At 33.8% G+C, this 24,453-nt stretch overlaps 1 protein-coding gene across 2 annotated transcripts in view; it reads right to left on the bottom strand.

The window, feature by feature from the left end:
* Positions 1-854: 854 nt before the first annotated feature.
* Positions 855-24,453, bottom strand: part of LOC110611097 (callose synthase 3) — a 65,378-nt gene continuing 41,779 nt past the window's right edge. The window contains exons 22-43 of one of the 2 annotated variants that reach the window (XM_021751222.2): positions 20,480-20,614; positions 20,232-20,326; positions 20,048-20,132; positions 19,816-19,976; positions 19,527-19,650; positions 19,340-19,440; positions 19,123-19,255; positions 18,861-19,012; positions 14,144-14,253; positions 13,935-14,057; positions 13,775-13,843; positions 13,467-13,656; positions 13,233-13,389; positions 11,967-12,086; positions 11,425-11,543; positions 11,257-11,340; positions 4,542-4,654; positions 4,229-4,458; positions 3,340-4,137; positions 3,182-3,232; positions 2,276-2,461; positions 855-1,330 (exon numbers count right to left, since the gene is read on the bottom strand). In XM_021751222.2, coding sequence (XP_021606914.1) covers positions 1,082-1,330; positions 2,276-2,461; positions 3,182-3,232; positions 3,340-4,137; positions 4,229-4,458; positions 4,542-4,654; positions 11,257-11,340; positions 11,425-11,543; positions 11,967-12,086; positions 13,233-13,389; positions 13,467-13,656; positions 13,775-13,843; positions 13,935-14,057; positions 14,144-14,253; positions 18,861-19,012; positions 19,123-19,255; positions 19,340-19,440; positions 19,527-19,650; positions 19,816-19,976; positions 20,048-20,132; positions 20,232-20,326; positions 20,480-20,614 — 3,585 coding nt within the window. In that variant the 3' untranslated portion in view covers positions 855-1,081. The remainder of the gene's footprint in view (positions 1,331-2,275; positions 2,462-3,181; positions 3,233-3,339; positions 4,138-4,228; positions 4,459-4,541; positions 4,655-11,256; positions 11,341-11,424; positions 11,544-11,966; positions 12,087-13,232; positions 13,390-13,466; positions 13,657-13,774; positions 13,844-13,934; positions 14,058-14,143; positions 14,254-18,860; positions 19,013-19,122; positions 19,256-19,339; positions 19,441-19,526; positions 19,651-19,815; positions 19,977-20,047; positions 20,133-20,231; positions 20,327-20,479; positions 20,615-24,453) is intronic. The other variant, XM_043954802.1, reaches the window with a different exon arrangement.

Here is a 24,453-nt window from a genome sequence, read left to right on the forward strand (position 1 = left end):
TTTATGAATTGTACTCTAAATTTTTTATAAAATAATAAGATTATTTTTAATAAGAAAAAAATCATTTCAGTGTTTAATAAGAATTTAAATCACAATGAGGAAAAGTTAAAATACGATTAGCAATACATTAATTTTTTTTATTTTTTAATAAATTATTGATATTATATATAATTTATATTCAATTATTATAATTTGCATAAATTTAGATATTCAAAATAAACTTTAATTTTAATTCAGATATTAAAAAGCTTCCAAATCTTATATTGACATAATTATATATTAAGCTCAATTTTTTCATATAAAATATACTTGACACATCACTATAATTATTGAATTACAATTAATATATATGTAAATTGAATATAACAAATTGCTATTTAGTTTAAATAAATTAACTTCTATTAATTTTTAAAAATATATTAAAATATTATTAAGATTTTAAAAAATCGTTGACAATAAATTCCTTAATTACTGAATTAACATATCATTATTTTTTTCTTGAAACAAGGAATAAAGTTCATTATTTAAAGAGAGCCAACAAATAGAGTATCCACAACAAAAGAATTAAGGCTCATGTCATGAGATTAGGTACCAAAATCATAGCTCCTGCGTATCGTATCTACTTCAAATTGTATGCAGTTCAACTAATGGTCTACTGCCCACTTTAAAACTTGTCCAAGGTCAAGAGCTTCAGCAAATATAAACTCCGTCTATCCATCCTGATTTGGCAATCCGCCTATAACTACAATTTTGAGCTTCAACCTCTACATAACCAAATTAAAAGGTCTACCTGAAATCATTCCATGCGTTCCAGTTATCTGGACAATATATCATCAACTGGCATTTACTATTAATTTTGCCCACAAAATTCTACTTGGAATTAAATTAATCATGGATTAGTGATAGCTTACAGAAATTAATATAACAATTAGGAAGGCAGCTTTTTGATAAATTCCAATTACCAAAATTCGCTTCCTCTCATCCATCATCACATTTACTCCCCTGTTTCATAATTACAACAGTCGGTTACAGTAGACATGGACAAGATTCTCATTAGCCTGTTGACACTACCAGGACAAGGTTACTCCTTGTTTCGAGAAGACCCATCCTTCCTTGGACCACCAAGAATACGTGAAATTTGCAGACCTCTACTAAATGCCTGGTTGAAAAGCATACGAGTCTGGAATTCAGACACAAAAGGAAACCAGGCGAGGAATGCAACTGGAGTGAACAGAAGCAATCCCATGATGATTTCATAACCACGTGCCAGAGTCCGAACTGATCCCCAAAAGCCAGCGCGATGAACAAGAGGCTTACAAGCTTGTGCAATCTGTAAAAAGGAAAGCAACATTAGAAGGACATTGAAATGCCTCAAGCTGATGATGCAACTCCGCAGTCAGCATTGTTAATTTTCTATTCATGTGATCCAAGGCACTACGGCCGGTTCTGTCCGACAAATTTCAAGATTTTTATATCAAGTTATAATTAGGCATTCAGTATGCTTTGTTTTGGAGATTTTTTTTTTCTAACTTAATACTTCCTCCGACACAAAGATATATTAGCTATCATATAAGTGCTTAAATTTCAAGTTTTATCTTACTATAAATTTTTAAATAATATTGAAAATTACATTTTATTGGTAATAAAAGAATTACTTTTTTGATGTATTAAACTTACAACCTCCTTTTCCTTTTAAATTATAATAATTTACCAGTATTTATTTTATTTTTACTTATTTATTTGGAAAATAACATTCTATTGCATATTAAGAAGGTTATACTAGATTTAGTATAACCAAATATAGATTGTAAAATCGTAACTAATCTATACTACAATAATGTAAATAAAATATAATGACATCACAAATAAGCTAAATATTATCATCTGCATCTATTGAGTGCCCACCTACCTAGTATAACTAACTCATGGAGGTACTACATAATATCCTTTATAACCCTATATTGAATATGAATCCTCTTTTAAGCTTCTGGATTCTGATCTTATTTTCCTTAAGCTTCATTTTCTCAGCAATAACTACTTGGTTCCACCCGATTTGTGCACAAGGTACACTACTGGGGCTCAAAGAAGTTTCTATAAAGTGAGAAGCTATTTCATGAAAGCATGCACATAGCTGAAGGTACCACATTCGCCAATATGCACATGCAGGCTCTTGTTTGCAAGTCAGAAAGCACAGGATCTCATTCTACCTTATAATTTATAACCCAGTTTTAGACTAAAATGTCAATGATAATTACAAAGTTTTAAATTCACTTACCAAAAGCATCCCCCAGCCAGTTGGCATGAAAGCAAGAATGCATACAACTATATCTTGAATTGTCATGTGAGGCAGTGCAATTAAAGTCACCAGAATGGAGACGAAAGTAAGGAATATCAGTCCCTTGATCAGACGAAACACAAGCTGGAAGTTTGCACTGAACTTGCGTCTTCCAACAGATACTGTCTGCAGAAGGAAAACAGATACATCGAATCATACAAGTGAGCATGCTTTCACATACGCAATTTAGCAAATTACAGGTTCAGTAGTTTCAGAGGAAATTTACATATTTACTTGTATGGTTTTAATCTAAACCATATAAAGATGGCAAACAGATGATACAGTTCTCCAAAGTAATTTTTATTCTTGTTTTCCCTTCATAAACAGGTTGTGCTTGTCTTATACATACCCTCAGTTTGCAACAAAAATTACTCAATAGCCTCATCAGAAGAGTTAATTTTGAAGAACATTTTGATGCACCCAAAGTTATTCATGAATCATATAAAACTGAAGCCAAATAACTGACTGTTTCCTCCTACACGCCAACAGAAAAATCGAACAACCAATGTGGCCCAAAACTATGCATGTAAAAAAGATTAAGGCCTAATATTAAAAAAAAAAATATTGAACTTTTTCAACTTTTTGCAAATATAATCGGTACATATATTTAGTATATATACACATATAACTCGATGTCAAAATTGGAGATATCAACTGTAAAAATTGTCACATAAGCTAAAAGCTGATTTAGAACCAAATTTGCCTTGGGCTATGAAAAATTAACCTTCAAAAATTGGCTAAAATTGCAAAGAAAAATAAAAGAATTGACTATCATTGCAAAAGTTAAAAAAAAAAAAAGTTTGAGATTTTTTTGACCATTTAGCCATTTAAGAAGCAGTTGCTTACCTTCATCACAAACAATATTAGAAAGATGACCAGCCAGGATATTCCATAGACCTATGAGAAACGGAAAGAACACTGATGTTGATTTTGTGCTTCATCCCTCTTTTGATAAGAAATAAGTTCTAAGTATAGAAAAGGAAAAATAATTGCAGATGACGTACCAGAAAACTTTTGGTGTTCTCTGTAATCTTTAAGTGATATACAAGCCCATATTGATAGATAAAGAATCGTAAAGATAACAGTATCTCAGCCACAATTCCACGTTTTCCTGAGTGACGAAGATGCTCTTGTTCCTCCTCCCACCATGATTCCCAACTCTTTTCTGGAAGTACACCTATACCCCCTCGGTTGCTAATCCATTTATTCCAATCAGTCCAATCATCAACGATCTTTTGCCACTCAAAACCAGAGGGATTAAACAGGAAGGGAGCAAAAAGCCATGTCCCAACCATAAACCACATAGATATAGTAATCAAGATATAAGCAAGAGCACTTCTGTAAGGCTGGCCAAAGATTTGGTACACAACAAGCAAAATCATCATCTCAATACCCTTCACAAAGTGGCTGCGAGAATAAAGCCTGTAGTTCTCAGCAAACTTGGCATGGAACACCACAAATCCTCGACCTGTAGGCCTGTATTTCGCACCTCCATGAAGCAAAGTCCTTCCATAATAGTGTGTCTTGGTTCCGAGAGAAAATGTGAAAAATACTGGTGCAAGTTGCAATTGCATTAATATAAATTCACTTAGCGCAGTTCGAAAACCCCTTTCCAGGCCAATTTCCATCAGCATAGGCAAGGCCATCAAAATCCCAATTTGAACAAAAGATTGAGAAGCAAGAGCCACTTGAAGAGGTTTATTATCTCGAATTGCTTTCTGATCAATTAAACCTTCTTCCAATCCACTCAGAACAAGATAAAGACGGCCATAAAGGAATATATATACAGTAAGAACAGTAATCTGTAAGACAAAAAAAATAAAAAAAACTTTAGAATCTACAGCATACATATAATTCTAATGTATTACGATAAAACTGAAGTTCGTAACGTACCAGAGTACTGAAGTAGAAACCAACAGTGGTGAAATAGCAAGACAACATACGGAAAAAGTCAAAGCGGTGTCCAAGCCGGTATATATCACGACTCAGCGTCTGCTCACCATTACCATTAGCAATTTTGGCCTCAAACATAGAAATATGATTGAGTCCCACATCCCTCCCCTTCCCGACTTGAATGTATTCATGATGTGTAACATTGCCTTCACGAAGTGTAGAATTGAAACCTACAGTAGAAATTAACTTAAAGTTACTCAGCAGAAGAAAAGATAACGGACAAAACCAAAGGGGAGTTCTACAAGAAACAAACCAGCAAAAATGTCTTCACTTAAATTGATAACTTTTGATGCTTTACTAACACCCCCTCTAGTGAGGTGAAAAAGCCTATCGAACACATCTGGATGACCATAGTGGAACCGAACCCTAAATTGAAAGAAAAAATGGTGGTGGAAAATTTAGCACGAAGAACATAAAATAAAAAGATTATGTTGAGAAAAAGACAATAAATAGATTAACAAGCAATAAAAGTCTATTGATGTATCTAAGGAATGATAATCTGCAATAAAATGTTAGAAATGAAGCTTCCGTTCACAACTTCACATTGAACTATTGTAATTAATTACTTTTTATTTAATAAGCAAAAGTCAATAGTTCCTCTCTTCCACTCTAAGGATGCACTTCAAAGTCCAAAAAGGAGAAAATTATTATCAAAAATATCTTTAAAGGAAAATAATCACATAAAAATCAACTATCGCCCAAAATGAAGAATTTAGAATAATTTATCTTTATTTTTTCCACTTAAGTTGTAAATTCCCAGGAAAGAATAGATTTAGCCCATGGATCATATAAACACCTACCCTACAGATATTAAAATCAAGGGAGAATTACTATAAGGTCTCTAGGCTGTTAGAAAATTCATTAGTTCATCTCCATTTCAAAACCAGTCAATTACAATGTTTCTATATTTTATAAAATCAAACTGTTTAGTTCTTCTATTAGAGATATTGCTAGTCAACTTGTTTTATTTTTAATCAGAGAGACTAAATAGTATGAGCATTTAAAGTTATAAGGACTAAATAATATAAATATTTAAGACAACTACTGGTTTTTTTTATAACAAAACTAAATAGTTTGATTTTATAAAATACAGTGACATTAATTATTTGAAATAGAAACGAACTAGTGAATTTGCTAAATATTTAGAAACTTAATACTAATTCTCCCCAAACTCAATCTAAATTTTCCAAATAGACCCAATTAAATCCAGAAGCAACACATTTCATCCATACATAACATAGAAGCAAATAATTTCCCATTCTAAACAACAAAAAAATGTATCAACTAAGCATTTTCCCCTTTTTCAACAAAATATTTAGTAATATGCTTTTCCCATTAAGCATTTAGGCAAGAAAGGACACATGACTGAAATTTTGATTGCTAAAAGAATTCTTACTTGACTCGTCTCTCATTTTAGAAGCTTTCAATAAAGCGATCTTACACTTCACTCCCTTTTCTATTGTTGACACCCCTTAATCCCTATCATTCCTCCCTTGCACACTTTGATTCTCATATAACTCGTCAAATTCAAGAATCCCTCTGTTAGAGTGTGTACAGCTTGTAGATGATTGACTTACCACAATAGGTAGCACAATTTTGGGTCATGACTATAGGATTTAATATATGGGCAAATTTTATCTAAAATATAGAATATTTTCATATCCAAAGTCCTTGTATCCTGTATATATATCACTATTATTCACATAATGAAATACACTAAAAATTCTTTCAATTCCTCGTGTTCTTACATGGTATCAGAGCCTCTTGGCTCATTTGAATACGTTAGTTTCTAGGTGAGTTCTACCCAGGGTTCTGCTTCTTTGCTTCATCAACTCCAGTGACCACTTTGTCTCACTATCGGTCTAGCAAGGAGCGCCACCATGTGCTTAGCCAAAACTCTAAAAATGGTGATCGAACAGTCTGCAAGTGGGGCTCACGTGCCGCTGTTACGTTCTATCACAGATTCCACGTGTTGGCAAGTAAGGACAAGTGGCAGCTCCAGCGAACCTCTGGTTCCTTCTTCGAAATAGCCTGGCTATTTCCTTTAATACATGTCAACAACATTTCAGACTTAAATGACTCAACAATGTATCTTTCACCAATCTTCATGTGATGATACACTATCTCAAAATGGATGGGGTGGTAGAATGGAAGAATCAACATCTTCTTGAAGTTACTAAGCAGTTTTGGGTCGATATTGTCTCTACAGTATGTTTTTTATTAATCACATGCCATCTATAGCACTCAATGGTGAAATTCCCCACCTTATCCTTTTCCCAACAAGCCATTGTTCCATTGGAGCCACGGGTATTTGATTGTACTTACTATATTCGTGATGTGAGGCCTCACGTCACTAAACTAGATCAAAGCCTTGAAGAGTCTTTTTGGGATATTCTCCCTTTTAAAAGAGGTATCAATGTTATTTTCTAGATCTTCCCTCTAGTACTTCTCCTGAACAATCAGCTAGTAGTGTTCCTCCAGCAGCTCCAATGAAGCCGCTAGTTGTTCAGGTCATTTCAAAAGACAAGCAACTAATGAGACATTTCCTCTAGCAACATCTTCTTGGTCATCAAACCTGCCACCAAGTGATCTTGACCTTTCTATTAGCCTTTGGAAAAGGAAATGCCAATGTAAGTCTACTTACTCTATGGCCAATTTCATTTCACATGATCACTTATCATCCTCGTCTAGTTCTCTAATTGTGTCCCTAGACTCTACTTTCAAACCTAAAACAATTAAAAAAGCCTTGTTTCATTTGGTTGGCATGATCCAATGTTTGAGGAGATAAAAGAGCATTGGATGATAACAAGACATGGGATCTAGTAGATTTATCTCAAGTCAGTGTTGGCCAACAAGGCACTAGATGAGGCAATGCAACCTACCAAGTGAGGCTCTCTACCTTGAGGGGAGCACCTCAAGGGGGAGGCTAGAGGCGAGGAGAGGGCGAGGTACAAACTACCTATTCTCTTATATTATTGTAAATAATATATAAAAAAATTTACTATTTAGTCCGTTATAAGAGAACTCATTAATTAGTCCCTTGGTTTTAAAAAATATATTAAAATGTCCTTGACATTTTAAAAAATCTACTAGTTAATTATTTCGGTTGTCCAAACTATAAAGATTAAATAGTAACACACTAAAATTAACAGAGAAACTAATTTGCAGGCCATTTAAAACGTCAAGAATATTTTAATATATTTTAAAATCGCGGGACCAATTAATGAGTTTCTCTATTACATGAGGACTAAATAGCAATTTTCCTAAAACATATATATATTCAATTGAATATATATATAAAATTTGGCTTTGTCCCCTGTTTCAAAAAGGGGTTCCCTCTTGCCTAAGGTGATAAGGGACCATGTTGCCTTAATATCGTTTCTCGCCTTAACAACACTACGTCAAGATAAGGAAACTGTGGGATATAAAATGATTTTTACAAGTAAAGTTAATCTTGATGGTTCTGTAAACTCAAAGCTAGACTTGTTGCTAAGGGATATGCACAAACTTATAGAGTAGACCACTCAAATACCCTCTCCCATATGGCCAAAATGACTTATGTGCAATTATTCATATCCCTCGTTGCTTCTCAACATTGGCCGTTACATTAACAAGATATCAATAATGCATTTCTTCATACTAATCTTCAAGAAGAAGAAGTGTATATAGAGCATCTACTTGGCTTTATTGCTCAAGGAAAGCGTGGGAAAATCTGTCATTTGAAGAAATCTCTATATGATTTAAAGCAAAACCCCGATGCTTGGTTTGAAAAGTTCAATTAGGTAGTTCATTTGAACTGAAAAAAGGAAGTGTGATCACTCGGTCTTCTACAATCAATCTCATTTTCTAGTCGTATATGTTGATGATATTATTATTACAGGAAATGATAATATAAATCTCTTTTCTCGAGTCCTTGCATTATAACTTTCACACTAAGGATTTGGGTCAACTGAAAAACTTTCTAAGAGTAGAAGTTTTAAGAAGTAAAAAAGAAATATTCTTATCTCAGAGAAAATACGCTCTTGACTTGCTCTCAAAAACTAAGAAATTGCAAGCGAAGCTCTGCAACACACTAATGGTTCCCAATGTCCATCTCACAAAAGATGATAGTGTTCCTTTTGATAATCCAGACAGGTAATGGGAACTAGTAGGGAAATTAAACTGTCTTACGGGCACACCAATATTGAGTGTTTTCATATGCTAATTGGGCTGTATCGAAGAGTGATAAAAGGTCTATTGCATGCTACTATGCTTTTATTAGAGAAACCTGGTGTCCCGGAAAAGAAAGATGCAGAGCATAGTATCCAGATTTAATACAGAGTCATGGCTCAATCCACTTGTAAAATTTTGTGAATAAATCTGTTAACAGAAGTTAGTTTAGATCTCTCACCTAACAAAACTTTGGTGTGGTAATTAGAAAATAACATTCGGTAGGTTTAGTTTCGAACCAAACAGAATTTGAAAAACCGAAAAATTGAATTGTCTTAAATTCTAAATCAAACTAAAATGATATCACTAGAATAGCCAAATCAAACGAAACCGAGTGATTAAAACAAAAATTTCGAATCTCAATCTAAATTACTTGTAACAAATTATAATTACCATTCATTGTGTTTCTAATCTCAATCAAATTCCCAAAATCTGAATCAAATATAGATGCAAACATATAGCCTTAGTATCATTTCAATTTATCAAAAAAAGAAACAACAAATACACAAGTAAAGATATCATATTTTGAAGAAACTAAGTAAAGATCACATGTTTTGGGGATTAGGAATTTCAACAATAAAATAACATAGATTTTGTAGAAAGAGAAGCAAATAAACAAAAAGAATACACAACCCATTATAGCAGCTCATTGCATATCATATCAATCCTTTGAACTCGCAATCGATGATGAATCTTTGCTCGCTGCACAACCAAAAGGTTCTCGCTCGTCAAATCAACCAAGGGTGAAGTCCTTCCTGTCCTCTACCACTTGAAAGGACCTCTCCCTTGTGTGAAAGAATCACAGCTTGAATCTGCCACGTCTCGCCATCAACACCAGATCACACAAAACAAAGACAAGGAAGAGGCCAAGACCATAGAGCAAAGAAGAAGAAGAAGAAGAAGGTAGAGAAGGATAAGAGAAGGCAATATAAATGGAAGAGACAATCTTTGTCTATGAAAGCAATAGAGATGGGTTAGGGTTTCAAATGATTGAATTGCTGTGTATATATAGGACAATATAGGAACTGTGATTTGGTTCGGTCTATTTTGGTTTTTTAATAAAAATAACCAAACCAAATAAAAAATCAAAATTATTCAAAATCTAAAACCGAATCAAAATGGTTTAAAAAAAAAATCTGAATTGATCGTAATAAACCAAATCGATTCGGTTTAGTTTCTCCGTTATAAACGAGAAGTGCTTAGTCCTAGTGATAGTCAAGTTGCTCTCCATATTGCTTCCAATCCAGTGTATCACGAGCGGACTGCCATTTTGTTCTTGAAAAGATTTAGAAAAATTTAATTTCCACCGAACATGTGAAGATAGGGAGCAACTAGGTGATATATTTACAAAAGCATCTTTGTAACAAGCTGAGCATTATTACCATCTATGCTTCAGCTTGAATGAGAGTCTTAGAGCGTGTACAGCTTGTAGATGATTGACTTACCATAATAGGTAGCATTATTAAAGGATTTAATATAGAAGCAGATTTTGTCAAAAATGAAGAATATTTCCACACCCAAAGACCTCGTATCTTGTAAATATATCACCATTATTCACATAATGAAATACATTCAGATTCAGTAACCAAAGGTAAGGTCTCCATCTAGACCTCGACTTATGTCAAAACAATTACAAAGGAAATAATTTCCATTTCAAACTTGCAAAGAGTAGCATTACGAATGAATTTCAAGGGAATAATTTGCATACTAAAAACTATACTAATAAGGTGCAACATACATCACCCATCACTAAAGAAATTCAAGTCTAGAGCTCCAAATAACTCCTCTGCGCTGTCTTGGGTTACATCTTTATCTAATTTGATTTTTCTCATAATATAAAGGTTTGCTTATTTATAATGGAAGACCTAAGACATAGAAGGGATTCTCCAACTATATAGAAATATATCAAATTTCCCTAAATAGCAATATATAAACATAAATAATTCTATTTACTTGGGAGTACAAATCCTACACTAAATAGCAATAACTTTCCATAATACTCCCACTCAATTGAAGTGTGGAATCTCTTCAATTCCAACATTTCCCCTTGATGAGATTCTATGCAGGAGCTAAAAACTTTCTCACAAAAACGAAGCTAATTCAAATACGTTCACACAAAAGGCACCTATATAAAGCACCAAAAGATAAAACCACCCTTCCACAAGCCTACCCAAAAAGAATGTCAGAACTACAAGCTAGATGCTATCTTACAAGCTAAAAAAAGGAATGAAGATAAAATAAATTTCAAGAAGTTTGAACAATAAATATTTTTTATAGATCTCGAAAGCATAATACGCAAATTCCTAGAATGCATTTATGGTCACATAAAATATAGAAAAAAAATGCATTTATTTGTCTCTTAGAGAAAAATAAATTAAACCAAGAAAGCATAAGGGTGGGTCAACTGTCCAAATTTTATCAACAATATTTGATATCATATATGGATCAACTGTGTGCAATTGAACTCTACAAATAACACCATAAGGTTCCAATGACCCTAACAGCTGCACTCGTATGACTGACTTATATGTTCAGGAATTTATGATCTAAAGATTCTGATGTGCTATAATTAGTTAACCTTATTTTTCCTTAAATAATACACTGCCACATTACAAATTCAATCTAATTGGATAGAATGTGAAGTTTTTTATTTATTTCTGTCCTCCCACACCTCTTGGGGACCACAATGAACAAAAACTATGAGAGGACGGAGAAAAAAAATGTAAGATAGGAGTGTACAATATTTCAAGCAGACTTACTTTAGTGGGTTGGCCAAAAGTCTTTGACCTATAGTCACGAAACTGGTTTCCTGATTGGACATAAACCATGCCAGAGATGAAACACTGCATCAACAAAGGGAAAACAAAAGCATGATCCCATAGCATCCAGTATTGCAAGAACATAACATATAATTAAACTAGTAATACCTTCCCGTAAATATATGTTCCCTAAGTCCAAGTATTGAAGGAAATCTCACACCATCATGCTTCTTGAGAAATTCTTGCAGCAAATTCCTCATTTTTAAAGCCTCCTCCATGTAGTTGTCCTAAAGAAATTAATACAATGGAAGCCAATAGGTTATGATAAGGATGGTGTTTACTGGACTTAACCATTTCCATTTCCTAGGTCATGGCTGATTAAAAATGAAAACCTCATTGTGCAGCCAAGGAATTATATTTAGTTATTATTTTGATTAAATTTTCATTATAAAGAGGTTTAAGCCTATATTACTTGGGAAAAATAATTGGGAAGTAGTACTTTGTTTAGAATTTCCCACTTATTATTGGTTTAGTATTTTCTTATTTTGAGATTCTTAATACTAATAGTAGTAAGATTAGTTATTAGTTTATAAATTTCTGTGTAAATGAGGAATATTCATAGAGCTTATTATGATCATTACTGACAGTAATAACATTTAAGAGCTTTTTTTTTCCCTTTTCTATGTCCTTTGTGTTCTACATGACAATACCTGGTTCATATCTATTGTCTGCAAGCCTTCTCCACGTGTAAAGATAATAGCATGATTTTGGTTTTCAGGTTTTCCCTCCCCCAATATGGCTGGTCCAGGAAGTTTGATTCGATAAATAACCTGCACAAGGATTCCAGGAGGACAATCAAATGGCAAATATAAGGATGAAGCGCAACCATGCAGTAGAAAATATTCAGAAAAAAAGGACCTTTTTGGCCAATTTGGCAGTAAAGAATGAGATAAAATGGTCCCATAATATGGAAGCTTAGGGAAGAAGAACAAAGAATACAGAATAATCCAATGTGATCTGGCCATCCACAACGATACATGCATGAGTATCTGTAATAAATTATATTATAAAGATCTGTCATATGGAAATGAATGAGGAGAGGTTGCACGATGCCAGACATAATATAAAAATTGACAATTTGGTTTGCACTCTCTCCTCCCTCCACACCTCTAGTGTGCCCCAAAAGATAATCAAGAGTGTCCCAGTGCACCAGGCTTCCCAGGATAGGAGGAGTGTTATATAACGTACCAGCCTTTTGATATTGTATGAAAATTCACAACCAAGACCAACTATGCTGTGCAGTCTGACCTAATTATTTAGTGCAAGCAATCATCTCTTTCAAAACCACTTAATCAAGAGAGTTTCAAGAGAAAGTACTCTTTTTTATCTCTCTCAGGGAGCACAATGGCAGCATCATAATTTTTTACTACACCTGTTTCATTGCACTCATCGTTTCAAAGGGAACTACAAAGAGGACAAACTGTTCCCCACTAACAATCCAGTCGTTATTGTTTACCATCTCTGTTGTCTCAATAGTTTTATCTTGAAGCACGCAGGTATTTCAGAGTTGGTGTTTGTCAAGCACAGACAGTCAATAATTGCATATCAAATGTTTGCAGGATGTGTAAAACAAGGCCTAGCATGGGCTCATAAGTCATAACATGTACAAGGAGCAATTATCAGTCACAAATCGTAGAGAATATGTTGCCTAATTCTTAATCAATGCTTGTAAGAAAACCTTCTTATTCACAAAAAAGCATCTAGTGAGATCTTCAAAATTTATATATCATGCCAAAACCTCTCTAAGAAAGGAGTGCTTGCAACGTTCTTGCAGGGTGATCTAACTGCAATAGTGCAATAAACACTACAAGCAACCAAGAAAATAAATGGAATGAAAACATTTCCAAACAGCAATAAGATACATATAGAATATTATAATGAGAATCCAATATAGCCTTTGCACTAGTATGATTTACCTCATCCAAATTTTGTACTGGCTCTGAAGAATCAATAGACTTGGGAGAGGCTGCCTTCACAAGAGCAGAATAATAAACTTTTTGGTTGCTCTTCTTGGATTTGTCTTGGCTAGTTACTTCAACCTCATCAATATATGCCACACGGAGTGATGGATGCCTACCAATTGGAAATATAAGCAGGGGTTAAAAGTTATTGAACCCTGTAATACAACCAAAAAGTTAACCTGAACATACATTGTCATGAGCCTCAAAATGTCCTGTGCTCGAGCATGACCAGATCGCTTATCAATACCGTATTGTTGGCATGATACCACATATGTGAATTTCATGTCAGCTACAGCTTGACATTGTGCCAACAGTGACCTTTCTCCCTTTGACTGATCCTCTGTGTTTAATTTTATAGCTTTATAGCCCTCCATCAAATCTAAGGACATGTAATAAACAGGTTAAGAAACAAGTTTATGCCTAGACCAAAACAAATATCACAAATAAACACAAGATAATCAAACTATTGTACATATTGCAAAAAATTTGTCAGTTACCTTCATGTCTGGCCATATCAAGAAAAGCTTGGAGCTCCAAAGCCTCCCGATAATACATCATACCTCTTACTGCCATTTGTAATATTGTTTAGTAAATAGAAAAGCTAAATTTAGTCACCATTCCCTCCAAACACACAGAGAGAGAAGAGAAAGAATCTACCAGTTCTAGTCAACGTTTGACCCCTATATGAAGCCCATAGGCGTTGTTCCTCTAACTTCTCCTTTGCTTTCAGTTCTTCTTCATTTTTGCAATTTACTCGATCAAGAAAATTGTTCCATTCATCTGTGCATTACTATAGAATTAAGACCAACAGGAATATAATTTGTATTTTATCTAGCATAACAGCTGAGATTTGAAAGAAACTAAACCTGGAAAGATTTTTTGCAAGTAAAAGAGGATTGAAACACCATCTTCATTTGCCTCTTCCAGATCTTTCAAGGAAAATAGTACCTCCTCCATGTAGTATGGAGTTAAAACACTACAAAAAATAATAATATGAGAAAATTTTGGTTTTATATTGTTAAAAATCAAGCTATAAAATACAGGATAAGCAACAGAGTTTTCTCTCTGTTATAAGTTATAGAAAGTAAATAAGTTAATATAGGAAGTAAATATTGATAGATGGGTCAGATGCTTAATCTTAGAGATTGTATAATCATAGGTTTGATTTTCCTTCCTGTTTAGATACCGTCTCTCATTTATAAATAAGTTGTAATCTCTATTGTGAGACAATAACAAAATATTATCTTTCTACATGGTATCAGAGTCTTTCTCATAGAGATTTAATTTTTTCTCTCTCTCGTCAAGTTTTAAATTTTTTTTTTTTTGGAAGACTTAGGGCTCTGTTCATTTGGGTTACCCATAAAGGGTAACATTTGGATCTCACCATCGTTAGAGTCGCCACACCGTCCCCTTGTCAGATCTGAAGTTTGTTTGCCGTTCGGGTGTTGAGTGGAGGTGTTTTAGGTACTATTCATATTCGGGTACTGTTCATTGGCACTGTTCGCGGGTACTGTTCATCGGTACTGTTCACGCCGGGTACTGTTTTCTGATTCTGTATTTCTTTTGTTGCTATCGTTTTGGGTTGGTTGTCCTTATGGCTGAAGTTAAAACCACCACGATAACTGATGTGATTCCTATGATGACTAAAATCATGGAACACAAATTGAATGGATCTTCCGATCAGGAAATTTTGATATCTGCAAATGAGTATGCACAATTCATCCAATACCAGGCATCTCTAAAATCCTCTAATTCCTCCTCTATCACTACAATTGCCGAGTCAGGTAACTCTACTGCATGTCTTGTGTCTTCATCCTCCAAATGGGTTATTGATTCTGGTGCTACCGATCATATGTCAGGTAATTCTACCATTTTGTCCAATCTTGAGTCTCATACATCGCCTTCTTATGTTACTCTTGCCGATGGCACTAAATCTTCTGTCATGGGTTCCTCTTTCTGTATCTTCTGTGTTATGTCTCCCTAAGTTCGCATTTAATTTGCTTTCCGTTAGTTAACTCACTCGTGCATTGCATTGTTGTGTCTCATTCTTTCTTGATTATTGTATTTTTCAGGATCTTTCAACGAAGCAGATTATTGATAGAGGGAGTGAGTCAGAGGGTCTTTACGTCTTGGATCAGCAACTACCTCCATCTCCTCGATCTTTGGTATGCTCCACGCGTTTAACACCTTTTGATGTTCATTGTCGTTTGGGGCATCCTTCTCTCTCGGCTTTGAAGAAGTTATACCCACAGTTTCATTCTTTGTCTATTCTAGATTGTGAGTCTTGTCAATTTGCCAAACATCATCGTCTACCTACATTGTCTCGAATCAATAAACGGGCTTCGTCCCCCTCTGAGTTAGTCCATTCAGATGTTTGGGGTCCTTGTCCTGTTGTGTCTAAGTCTGGCTTTAAGTATTTTGTTACCTTTGTTGATGATTTCTCTTATACTACTTGGTTATTTTTAATGAAGAGTCATTCAGAATTATTTTCTATTTTTTGTGCATTTTATGCTGAAATCCAAACCCAATTCAGTACTTCCATCCGTATATTGCAAAGTAATAATGCTAAAGAGTATCTCTCTGGGGAATTTCAATCTTATTTGTTACAAAAAGGGATTCTTCATCAGTCCTCTTGTGTTGCCACTCCTTCACAAAATGGAGTTGCTGAAAGAAAAAATCGACATCTTCTTGAAGTAGCCAAAGCCCTCTTATTCCAAATGAAGGTACCTAAATGTTTTTGGGCTGATGCTGTATCCACTGCTTGTTTTTTGATCAATTGCATGCCTTCCTCCATCCTTCATGGTGATATCCCTTATAACATTTTGTTTCCCACTAAATCTTTGTTTCCTATTAAGCCACGTATCTTTGGTTGTACTTGTTTTGTTCGTGATGTTCGTCCACAGGTTACTAAATTGGATCCCAAATCACTCAAATGTGTCTTCTTTGGCTACTCTCGACGTTAGAAAGGGTAATGTTGTTTTTCTCCAGATCTGAATCGGTATCTTGTGTCTGCGGATGTAACATTCTTTGAGTCCACTCCGTTTTTTCCGCCATCATCTGTTTATAACACCCAGGAGGAGGAAGATGACCTCTTGTTATATACTGTTCGCTCTCTGTCTCCTCAGACTGCTCCTACACCTTTCGCCAGATCGCCCTCCCATCTTTCATGTGTATTCCAGAAGCTTAGAGGACTCTGACTCCGTTCCGCTACCCGCTTCTTCGTCGACCGATCCTGCTCCCACGGATCCTTCACTGTCTGATTTGGATTTGCCCATTGCTCTTCGCAAAGGTAAACGTACTTACACTTATCCTATTTCATCTTGTGTCTCTTATGATCAATTATCCTCCTCTTCTCGTTTTGTCACTGCTTTAGATTCTATTTCAATTTCCAAAACTGTTATTGAGACTTTGTCCCATCCTAGTTGGCGTGCTGCAATGGAAGAGGAAATGATAGCCCTTAATACTAATGGTACTTGGGAGTTGATGTCCTTGCCCCCAGGAAAGCGGGCTATTGGGTGCAAATGGGTGTTTGCAGTGAAAGTAAACCCTGATAGATCTATTGCTCGCCTCAAGGCCCGTTTAGTGGCCAAAGGTTATGCACAAACTTATGGAGTTGACTATTCTAATACATTCTCCCCAGTTGCTAAGCTCGCATTTGTCCGATTGTTGATTTCCTTGGCGGCTACTCATGATTGGCCTTTGCATCAACTGGATATTAAAAATGCTTTTCTTCATGGTGATCTTCAGGCGGAGGTTTATATTGAGCAACCACATGGTTTTGTTGCTCAGAGGGAGTCAGGTAAGGTTTGTAGACTTCAAAAATCCCTTTACGGCTTGAAATAGAATCCTCGGGCATGGTTTGGCAGGTTTAGTGAGGTGGTCCAACATTTTGGAACGAAGATGAGTAAGTGTGATCACTCAGTGTTTTATAGAAATTCTGATAGTGGAGTAATTTTGCTTGTAGTATATGTGGATGATATCATTATTACAGGAAGTGACATTGCTGGCATCACATCCCTAAAAGAATTTCTTAAAACACAGTTTCATACAAAGGATTTGGGTTCCTTGAAATATTTCTTAGGAATCGAAGTTATGCGGTGTAAGAAAGGCATCTTCTTATCTCAAAGAAAATATGTTCTTGATTTGTTGGCAGAAACAGGAAAATTGGGTGCTAAGCCTTGTAGTGCCCCAATGACCTCTAACCTTCAACTTACCACAGAAGACAGTGAGCCATTTGCAGATCCTGAAAAGTATAAAAGATTAGTTGGCAAGCTGAATTATTTGACGGTGACTCGTCCTGATATTGCATATTCAGTAAGTGTGGTAAGTCAGTTTATGTCTTCTCCTATTGTTGCCCAGTGGGATGCTCTGGGACATATTCTTTGTTACCTTACAGGGGCCCCAGGGCGTGGCCTATTCTATGGTAACCATGGGCACTCAAATATTAAATGTTTTTCTGATGCTCTGATTGGGCAGGCTCGAAAGTTGATAGGAGGTCAACTACTGGGTATTGTGTTTTTGTGGGAGGTAACTTGGTCTCATGGAAAAGTAAGAAGCAAAATGTGGTCTCCCGTTCTAGTGCTGAATCTGAATATCGAATCATGGCATAAGCCGTTTGTGAAATCTTGTGGGTACGTCAACTGTTGAAAGAAGTTGGATTCACAAATTCGGTGCCTGCTAAGTTGTGGTGTGATAATCAAGCAGCCATCCACATTGCCTCCAATCCAGTATTTCACGAGAGGACTAAACACATCGAGATTGATTGTCATTTTATTCGTGAAAAGGTCCAACAAAAGATAATATCAACATGACATATCCGAACTGGAGAACAATTAGGAGATAGTTTCACTAAAGCTCTGAATGGGACTCGAGTTGATTATATATGTAACAAGTTGGGCATGATTAACATTTATGATCCAACTTGAGGGGGAGTGTTATAAGTTATAGAAAGTAAATATGTTAATATAGGAAGTAAATATTGATAGATGGGTCAGATGCTTAATCTTAGGGATTGTATAATCATAGGTTTGATTTTCCTTCCTGTTTAGATACCGTCACTCATATATAAATAGGTTGTAATCTCTATTGTGATACAATAACAAAATATTATCTTTCTACACTTCCTATCTTTAGGTTCATTTTCATAAATTAGTTACAAAATGATCCCGGTATGAAGCAAAAGAAGCTGTGCAGAAACTTTGTATCCTAGTATGCAAACCATTACAGGAGATTGGACACCATGTTAAGGGTAATACCATCAGAAATTCAGAAAAAGTTCCCTGTTCATACCTTTTCCTGGTATAAATATTATACTCAATTGGGCCTGGCTTGGCTCCCCAAAGATATAGTAATCAGCCACTAAACAAGGAATTGGGCATCTTCAATATGTTTCCCCCAAAGTTTTATCTAGATCTTAAGCATGGGATAGCTTTCTAAATTATGTGGATTGATATTGACTAGGATAAAGAGTTCACAATGAAAAAAAGAAGTGAGAATTTAACGTGATAGACTGCATACTAGATGTTCAAGACACGATTGCTTTTATTTTTGCAGTTGAGAAGTATTGACATAAAGTAAGCTTACGAGAAAGAAAGCATATTGCGAACTTTAGGCGCGGCAGGCATGTCCATAAACAATGAATTTGAGAAGAAAGAAATACGCCTTCTAGCTTCTAAGTTCGATGGCACATCCATGGCAGATTCTTTTGTTGTAAGCAAAAGATGAAGCCTCTTGATCTGAAAATATAAGCAAAAAACCAATTAGATGCAAGTAAAACATAGTCATACATTCACACATGTACACATACATACACAGGTATCTCCAATCTCCAACTAAGGAAACACACCTTCTCATTCCATGCTTCTGTTACTGGATCGATAGGAAACTTGATAGCTCCAGAAGATGCAAACAACTGATATTGTTGATTGAAAGAAGTAATCTCCTCATGCCCAGATCCACCATGCACTGAATCCACCAAGCTGTTGAAAGGAAAATGACAATAATGTTAGGTAGAAAATAAGACACAAAGATGCCATATAAGACAATTACATCATTTGTTGTACCTCGATATATGATCCTCCATCATTATGTCTCGTGTCACAACCTCTAGCATGTCCTGGAAGAGAATCACAACTTGATCTCTGTCCTCCTGTTTGTTATTTTGCTGCATAAATTAAACAAAGCGATGAGCACTTCTCACGATTTTTAGTGCGACCGAAACAATATTATTAACAGGATATTGAATACTACCAAATACGCGATAAGCTTCACAAAATGATTGCAGAGGCTAGGAAGAGCACTCATGTTGTACTCACTTATCAAGGTACCATCTTCTATGTGTTTGTCAACTTCAGAAAATATGAAATTGATCACTCTGAAAACCCACCATCAAGAAAAACACCAGGATACATCAATTTATGGTAAAAATAACAACATGAGAAAACTTAGTTTAATAAAAGTAGTCTAGAAAGAACTTGCAATAATATATCTTTTGGATGTTCATTTATACTATACACATAGCATTTGCATAGGAACGCACTCTTTCTCGCGCAATCCTTGAACCAAGAACTTGATGATGTTCTTAAATGAAGCATAACATTCACGAACAGCACAAGACATGTAGTTGTCAGCCCCAATTCTCTTTTTTAACTCTTTATCTTTACCATTACTGTCCTTCGCCATATCCAAGGCTATTGGAATCTGAAAGGGCACAAAGAAGTATTATATTTACATCTAGGTTATACAAATTTACCACAGGAGTACAAAGAAACCTTGCTGGCAAGCAAAAATGGAGGCCATTGTATGAGTTCCAAATCTTGATCAGCCCAATATGGAACAAGCAACAAATCCATTTCCCTGAAAGGGGACATCATGGTCAAATAAGCATACCATGTATATGAAAAGGTTCAACGAAAACTAGATTAATTGCACGACCTTCAAAACCAGCATGCTTACCTATTGCTTATTAGATCTTCCTCTCTAAAACTACTGATAATTTTGTTCCATAACTGAGCAAATCTCGCTGCCTCTTTATTTTTGTTAGAGGGAATCTACACAAGCCCAAACACATAGGTTCATGCGAGGGTGTATTCATAATAAGTTTATTACAAAATCACAAGGTCACAAATTTGAATTGTGTGTTTGTGTACTTATGCATCTGGTGCATGCACATGTAATGACAGTCAATACAGAAGAAGTCCAACCTCAGCAAACTTGCGAGACAAAGTGGCCTTCAGTCCTTTCCTTTTCGGCTCACTCTTCTCCTCTGGAATTAAACAGGCATTAAAAGCACCAGGCAATGATTCGAAACGGGATCTAAGCATTCCTAATGTTCGAATCTGAAATGCACACAAGACATTAAAGCCCCCAAAAAGAGAGAGAGAGAGAGGTCAAAGAATTTTTTCTGCATTGGTCTCAAAATTTTCCATACCAAAAAGCAATGACATGGCAAGAAAATAATGAGTTAAGATGCACGAGTCATGAAAACAAAAAATAAAAACATATTGCTTTATAAATCCACTATATAAAAGAAAATCAAAATGGTCGAGGCAAATAACATATTTTCATAAAGAATAACTGCTGTCATATATACACGTCGAGCCACATCCAGGCCTAGCAACACACATAAACAGCAAAATTTTTATGAGACTGATATCCATATGAAAAGCAGCATGCGTAATAGCATGATCCACAACGGGGAAAAAGCTACTAATAATGCAATCACGCATTGACAAAGCATAACCTCCAATAAAGACTAACGAACACAGTATATTTGCATGGATATTTTGCCACATGGTTCCACTTTTTCCATAGTATATTTCATAAGAGCATGTTGGCATATCAAGTTTGTTTCAGTTTCAAAAGTAGGAGGTTTTACCCAGAGCATTGTTTAAGAATGTCCATTACAAGACAACTAAAAGTTCAGCTTTTCTATACTATACACGGAACTATTCTGAAGAAGCCTACAGAAGTCTGAAGTTGATTCCATAAGACCAGCTGATGTAGATCAAGAACAAATATCAAGAGTAACAATTCTCAAGATTTGGAACAAGAGAAAAAAATTCTTGAAAGAACTAATTCTCGAAGTCTTTATTTAATTTTCAATAAAAACAAAATAATCAACAGGTACCAAATAATAGAAACCCTAGGCCTGTTTATAGAGTATTGTAACACTAATTATGTTAGGATCACTGGATTACGAACCCTAAGTACATCCTTTTAACATTTCTGAAAATCAAAAGGAGCCCTTCTTTCTCACATAGCCATGAGAATATGAGAAAGAACATTATGCTCTGTGCGAGTCCAGCTTGGTGTGCTTTTATCCTTTCAGAACCAAAAGGAAGCAGCTATGCATCACAGTGACTACATTAATTTTAATTTTTTTGAATAATTAAAATAAAACACAACCTAATTAATATCTTAAGTTCAAGAGCTCATAATATACTAAAAGCAAAGGTAATTTTAATGTTCTTAATGGCCTCTCTTTTTTTCTATATATTTCTCATTTCAATTTTTCATTCTAATTTTAGTTTCATTTAAACTACAGTATTATTATTAGGGGTATTGGACCAAAAAATCCAAACATTTACAGTAATTCACATTTATATCCAACATTTTAAATCTTAGATGGTAAAGCCAAATATTTTCAATTTGACACAATTATAGCCAAGAAAACTAAATTGAATCCTATAGTCCTTAAAGTTTTATATTATTAATAAAACATATAATCCATTAATTTAAATTTTATATTGAAATTAACTATATTTTATATTTATTTTATGTAATATTAAATATATTGTATTACATAAATATCTATTACAAATAAAATTATATTATATAACACATCACATATAAATAATATGTATTAAAGTATTTCACTAAATGTTTATACTCAATATTATAAATTATGTATATATTTTTTATATTTAGAAAACATTATTTTCCTATTAATAACATTCTAAACAAAACGAAATATTATATGCTTTAAATGGTAAAGTTTTATCTTTTTTTATATTGTAAGTTTTTATTAATATCTACGATATTATATAAAAGTGAAAACAGGGAGTGAATAATGAGATTAACAAATAATAACATTGTTACAATAGAAATATGCATTTAAAGACTATTTTATTATTCAAATAAAATTTAGGGATATTATAATTTAATGTTAACTTATACAAATTTAATTTAGTTCTCTTGGTTATAATTGTGGCAAATTAAAAAGATTTGCTTTACTATCCAAGATTTAAAGTGTTGAATATAAATGTGAATTATCATAAACGTTTGGATTTTTTTGTCTAATAGCCCTTATTATTATCATTGAAATATTTTAGAACAATTAATTTCATTTTGTAGCGCACATGTATCATGGTTGAATTTTTTATTTTTGAGCAAAATAAACCATTTGGAGTTATACACACGGGTAATTTAAAAATTAGTAGCTGTTACTGTTTTAGCTAAAATTGGAAATGAAATCATAGTACCTATGTAAGAATTATTTAACATATCGAAATCGTCACCTATATATAACATCTACATCTTCAATTGTTTCATTATTGAAAAACTTTTGATATATACATATTATAGGAGAAAAGAAAAAGAAAAAAAAAAGGTTAGCAGTGAAATTTGAAACATGGTCTCAAAAAGCAGTATCTTATAAGCAAGGTGGTATTTTCAATGTTGCAAATTGCAATATCATAATTTTCACTGCTAAATTTAACAAAATGGTCAGCATTCATTGATCAACAGTCAAGTTATAATACTCCAGACAAGGTAGCAGAGTATGTTATGCCTCAATAGTTGTAAGATTAAATTGTCGCTCATATGTGCCCCCTTTGGGAGTGAGTTGAGCCCTACAATTGTGAAGTCACATTTGCCATTTGGTTAAACATTTAACTCAAAATCAATGTTACTAATAACATTCTAATCATATTGCTCCACTACTAAATTTTATTTTTTCATTGCATATTAAATAGGGGTATGTTAGGAAGCTAGCCAAAAAATTACTATCTAAAAAAAAAAAAAGTTGTCAATAATTTGAGACAAATAAAAAAGGAAAACAAGCCTATCTTTATAGGAAGTAGGGAGTATAAAACTTGATTGTTGATAATGACCGTGCTGACAACTCTGTTGAATTTACCAGTGGTAATTTTACAGTTATAACTTGCAATGTCAAAACTAAAAACATTTTGTTAAGAACTCCTTTCGAGACTTGCTTCTTGCAAAGTTTAATTATCTATCATCATAGTTATCTCCTATAATATGCGTATGTTGAAAGCTTTTCAACTATGAAACAATTAGAGATATAGATGCTATAAGTAGGTGATGACTTAATACTCGTGCTCATCAATTTTCAGACAGATACTATAATTTCATTTTTAATTTTAACTAAATATGTCAAAGTCACCAACTTTAAAATACTCACATGCAAACTGCCCAATGGTTGATTCTTTTCAACTAGCTTAATTTTCTTACTAGGAGGAATGGTTGAGTTTGAGTCACCTTCAAATTTTTATTTAGGTGTTTTATTTTATTAATTGAATTTATTTATTTTAATATTTAAACCACTAAATTGTTCATATATATCTTTTCAATTAGTTTAATTTTCTTACTAGAAGAAACAGTTGATACCCCTTGTAATTTTATTTAGGTGTTTTATTTTATTAATATAATTTTAAAATTTTATTTATTTATATTAATTGTTTAAACCACATATATGAATTTCAAAATTTTTAACTATTCATGTTTCCTACTATTGTCGATTTAATTTTTTCATTTATTTAAATATTTAATTATTATATTTGCGTTAACAATTGCAATACTATACTAAACCAACTCTGGAAATACTATTTTATGATAAAATCAGAATTACTTTGTAAACCGACATTCTATTAATAAAATATCAAATATTCGTCTTATTAAGGAAGCAATTTGTTGAACTATTTCAGAGCCTTTTTATATTTTACCTATTTATCTATCTATCTCGCTATTATAAACACCACTTTAAAGTACTAAGCCTTTGATGGACATTATTACTCTTTTGTTATCTATATACTCTTCCATTTATCTATCTCCAGTTCTTAGTCTATTAGAGGTGTAAATTTTGGTTCAAAAGTAATAAATAATTAAATTTTCTCTCTTAAATATAATTAAAACATATGTAATTTATTTAATAACG

The sequence above is a fragment of the Manihot esculenta genome, chromosome 3 (assembly GCF_001659605.2).
Source record: "Manihot esculenta cultivar AM560-2 chromosome 3, M.esculenta_v8, whole genome shotgun sequence".
In the NCBI taxonomy this organism is placed as follows: domain Eukaryota; kingdom Viridiplantae; phylum Streptophyta; class Magnoliopsida; order Malpighiales; family Euphorbiaceae; genus Manihot; species Manihot esculenta.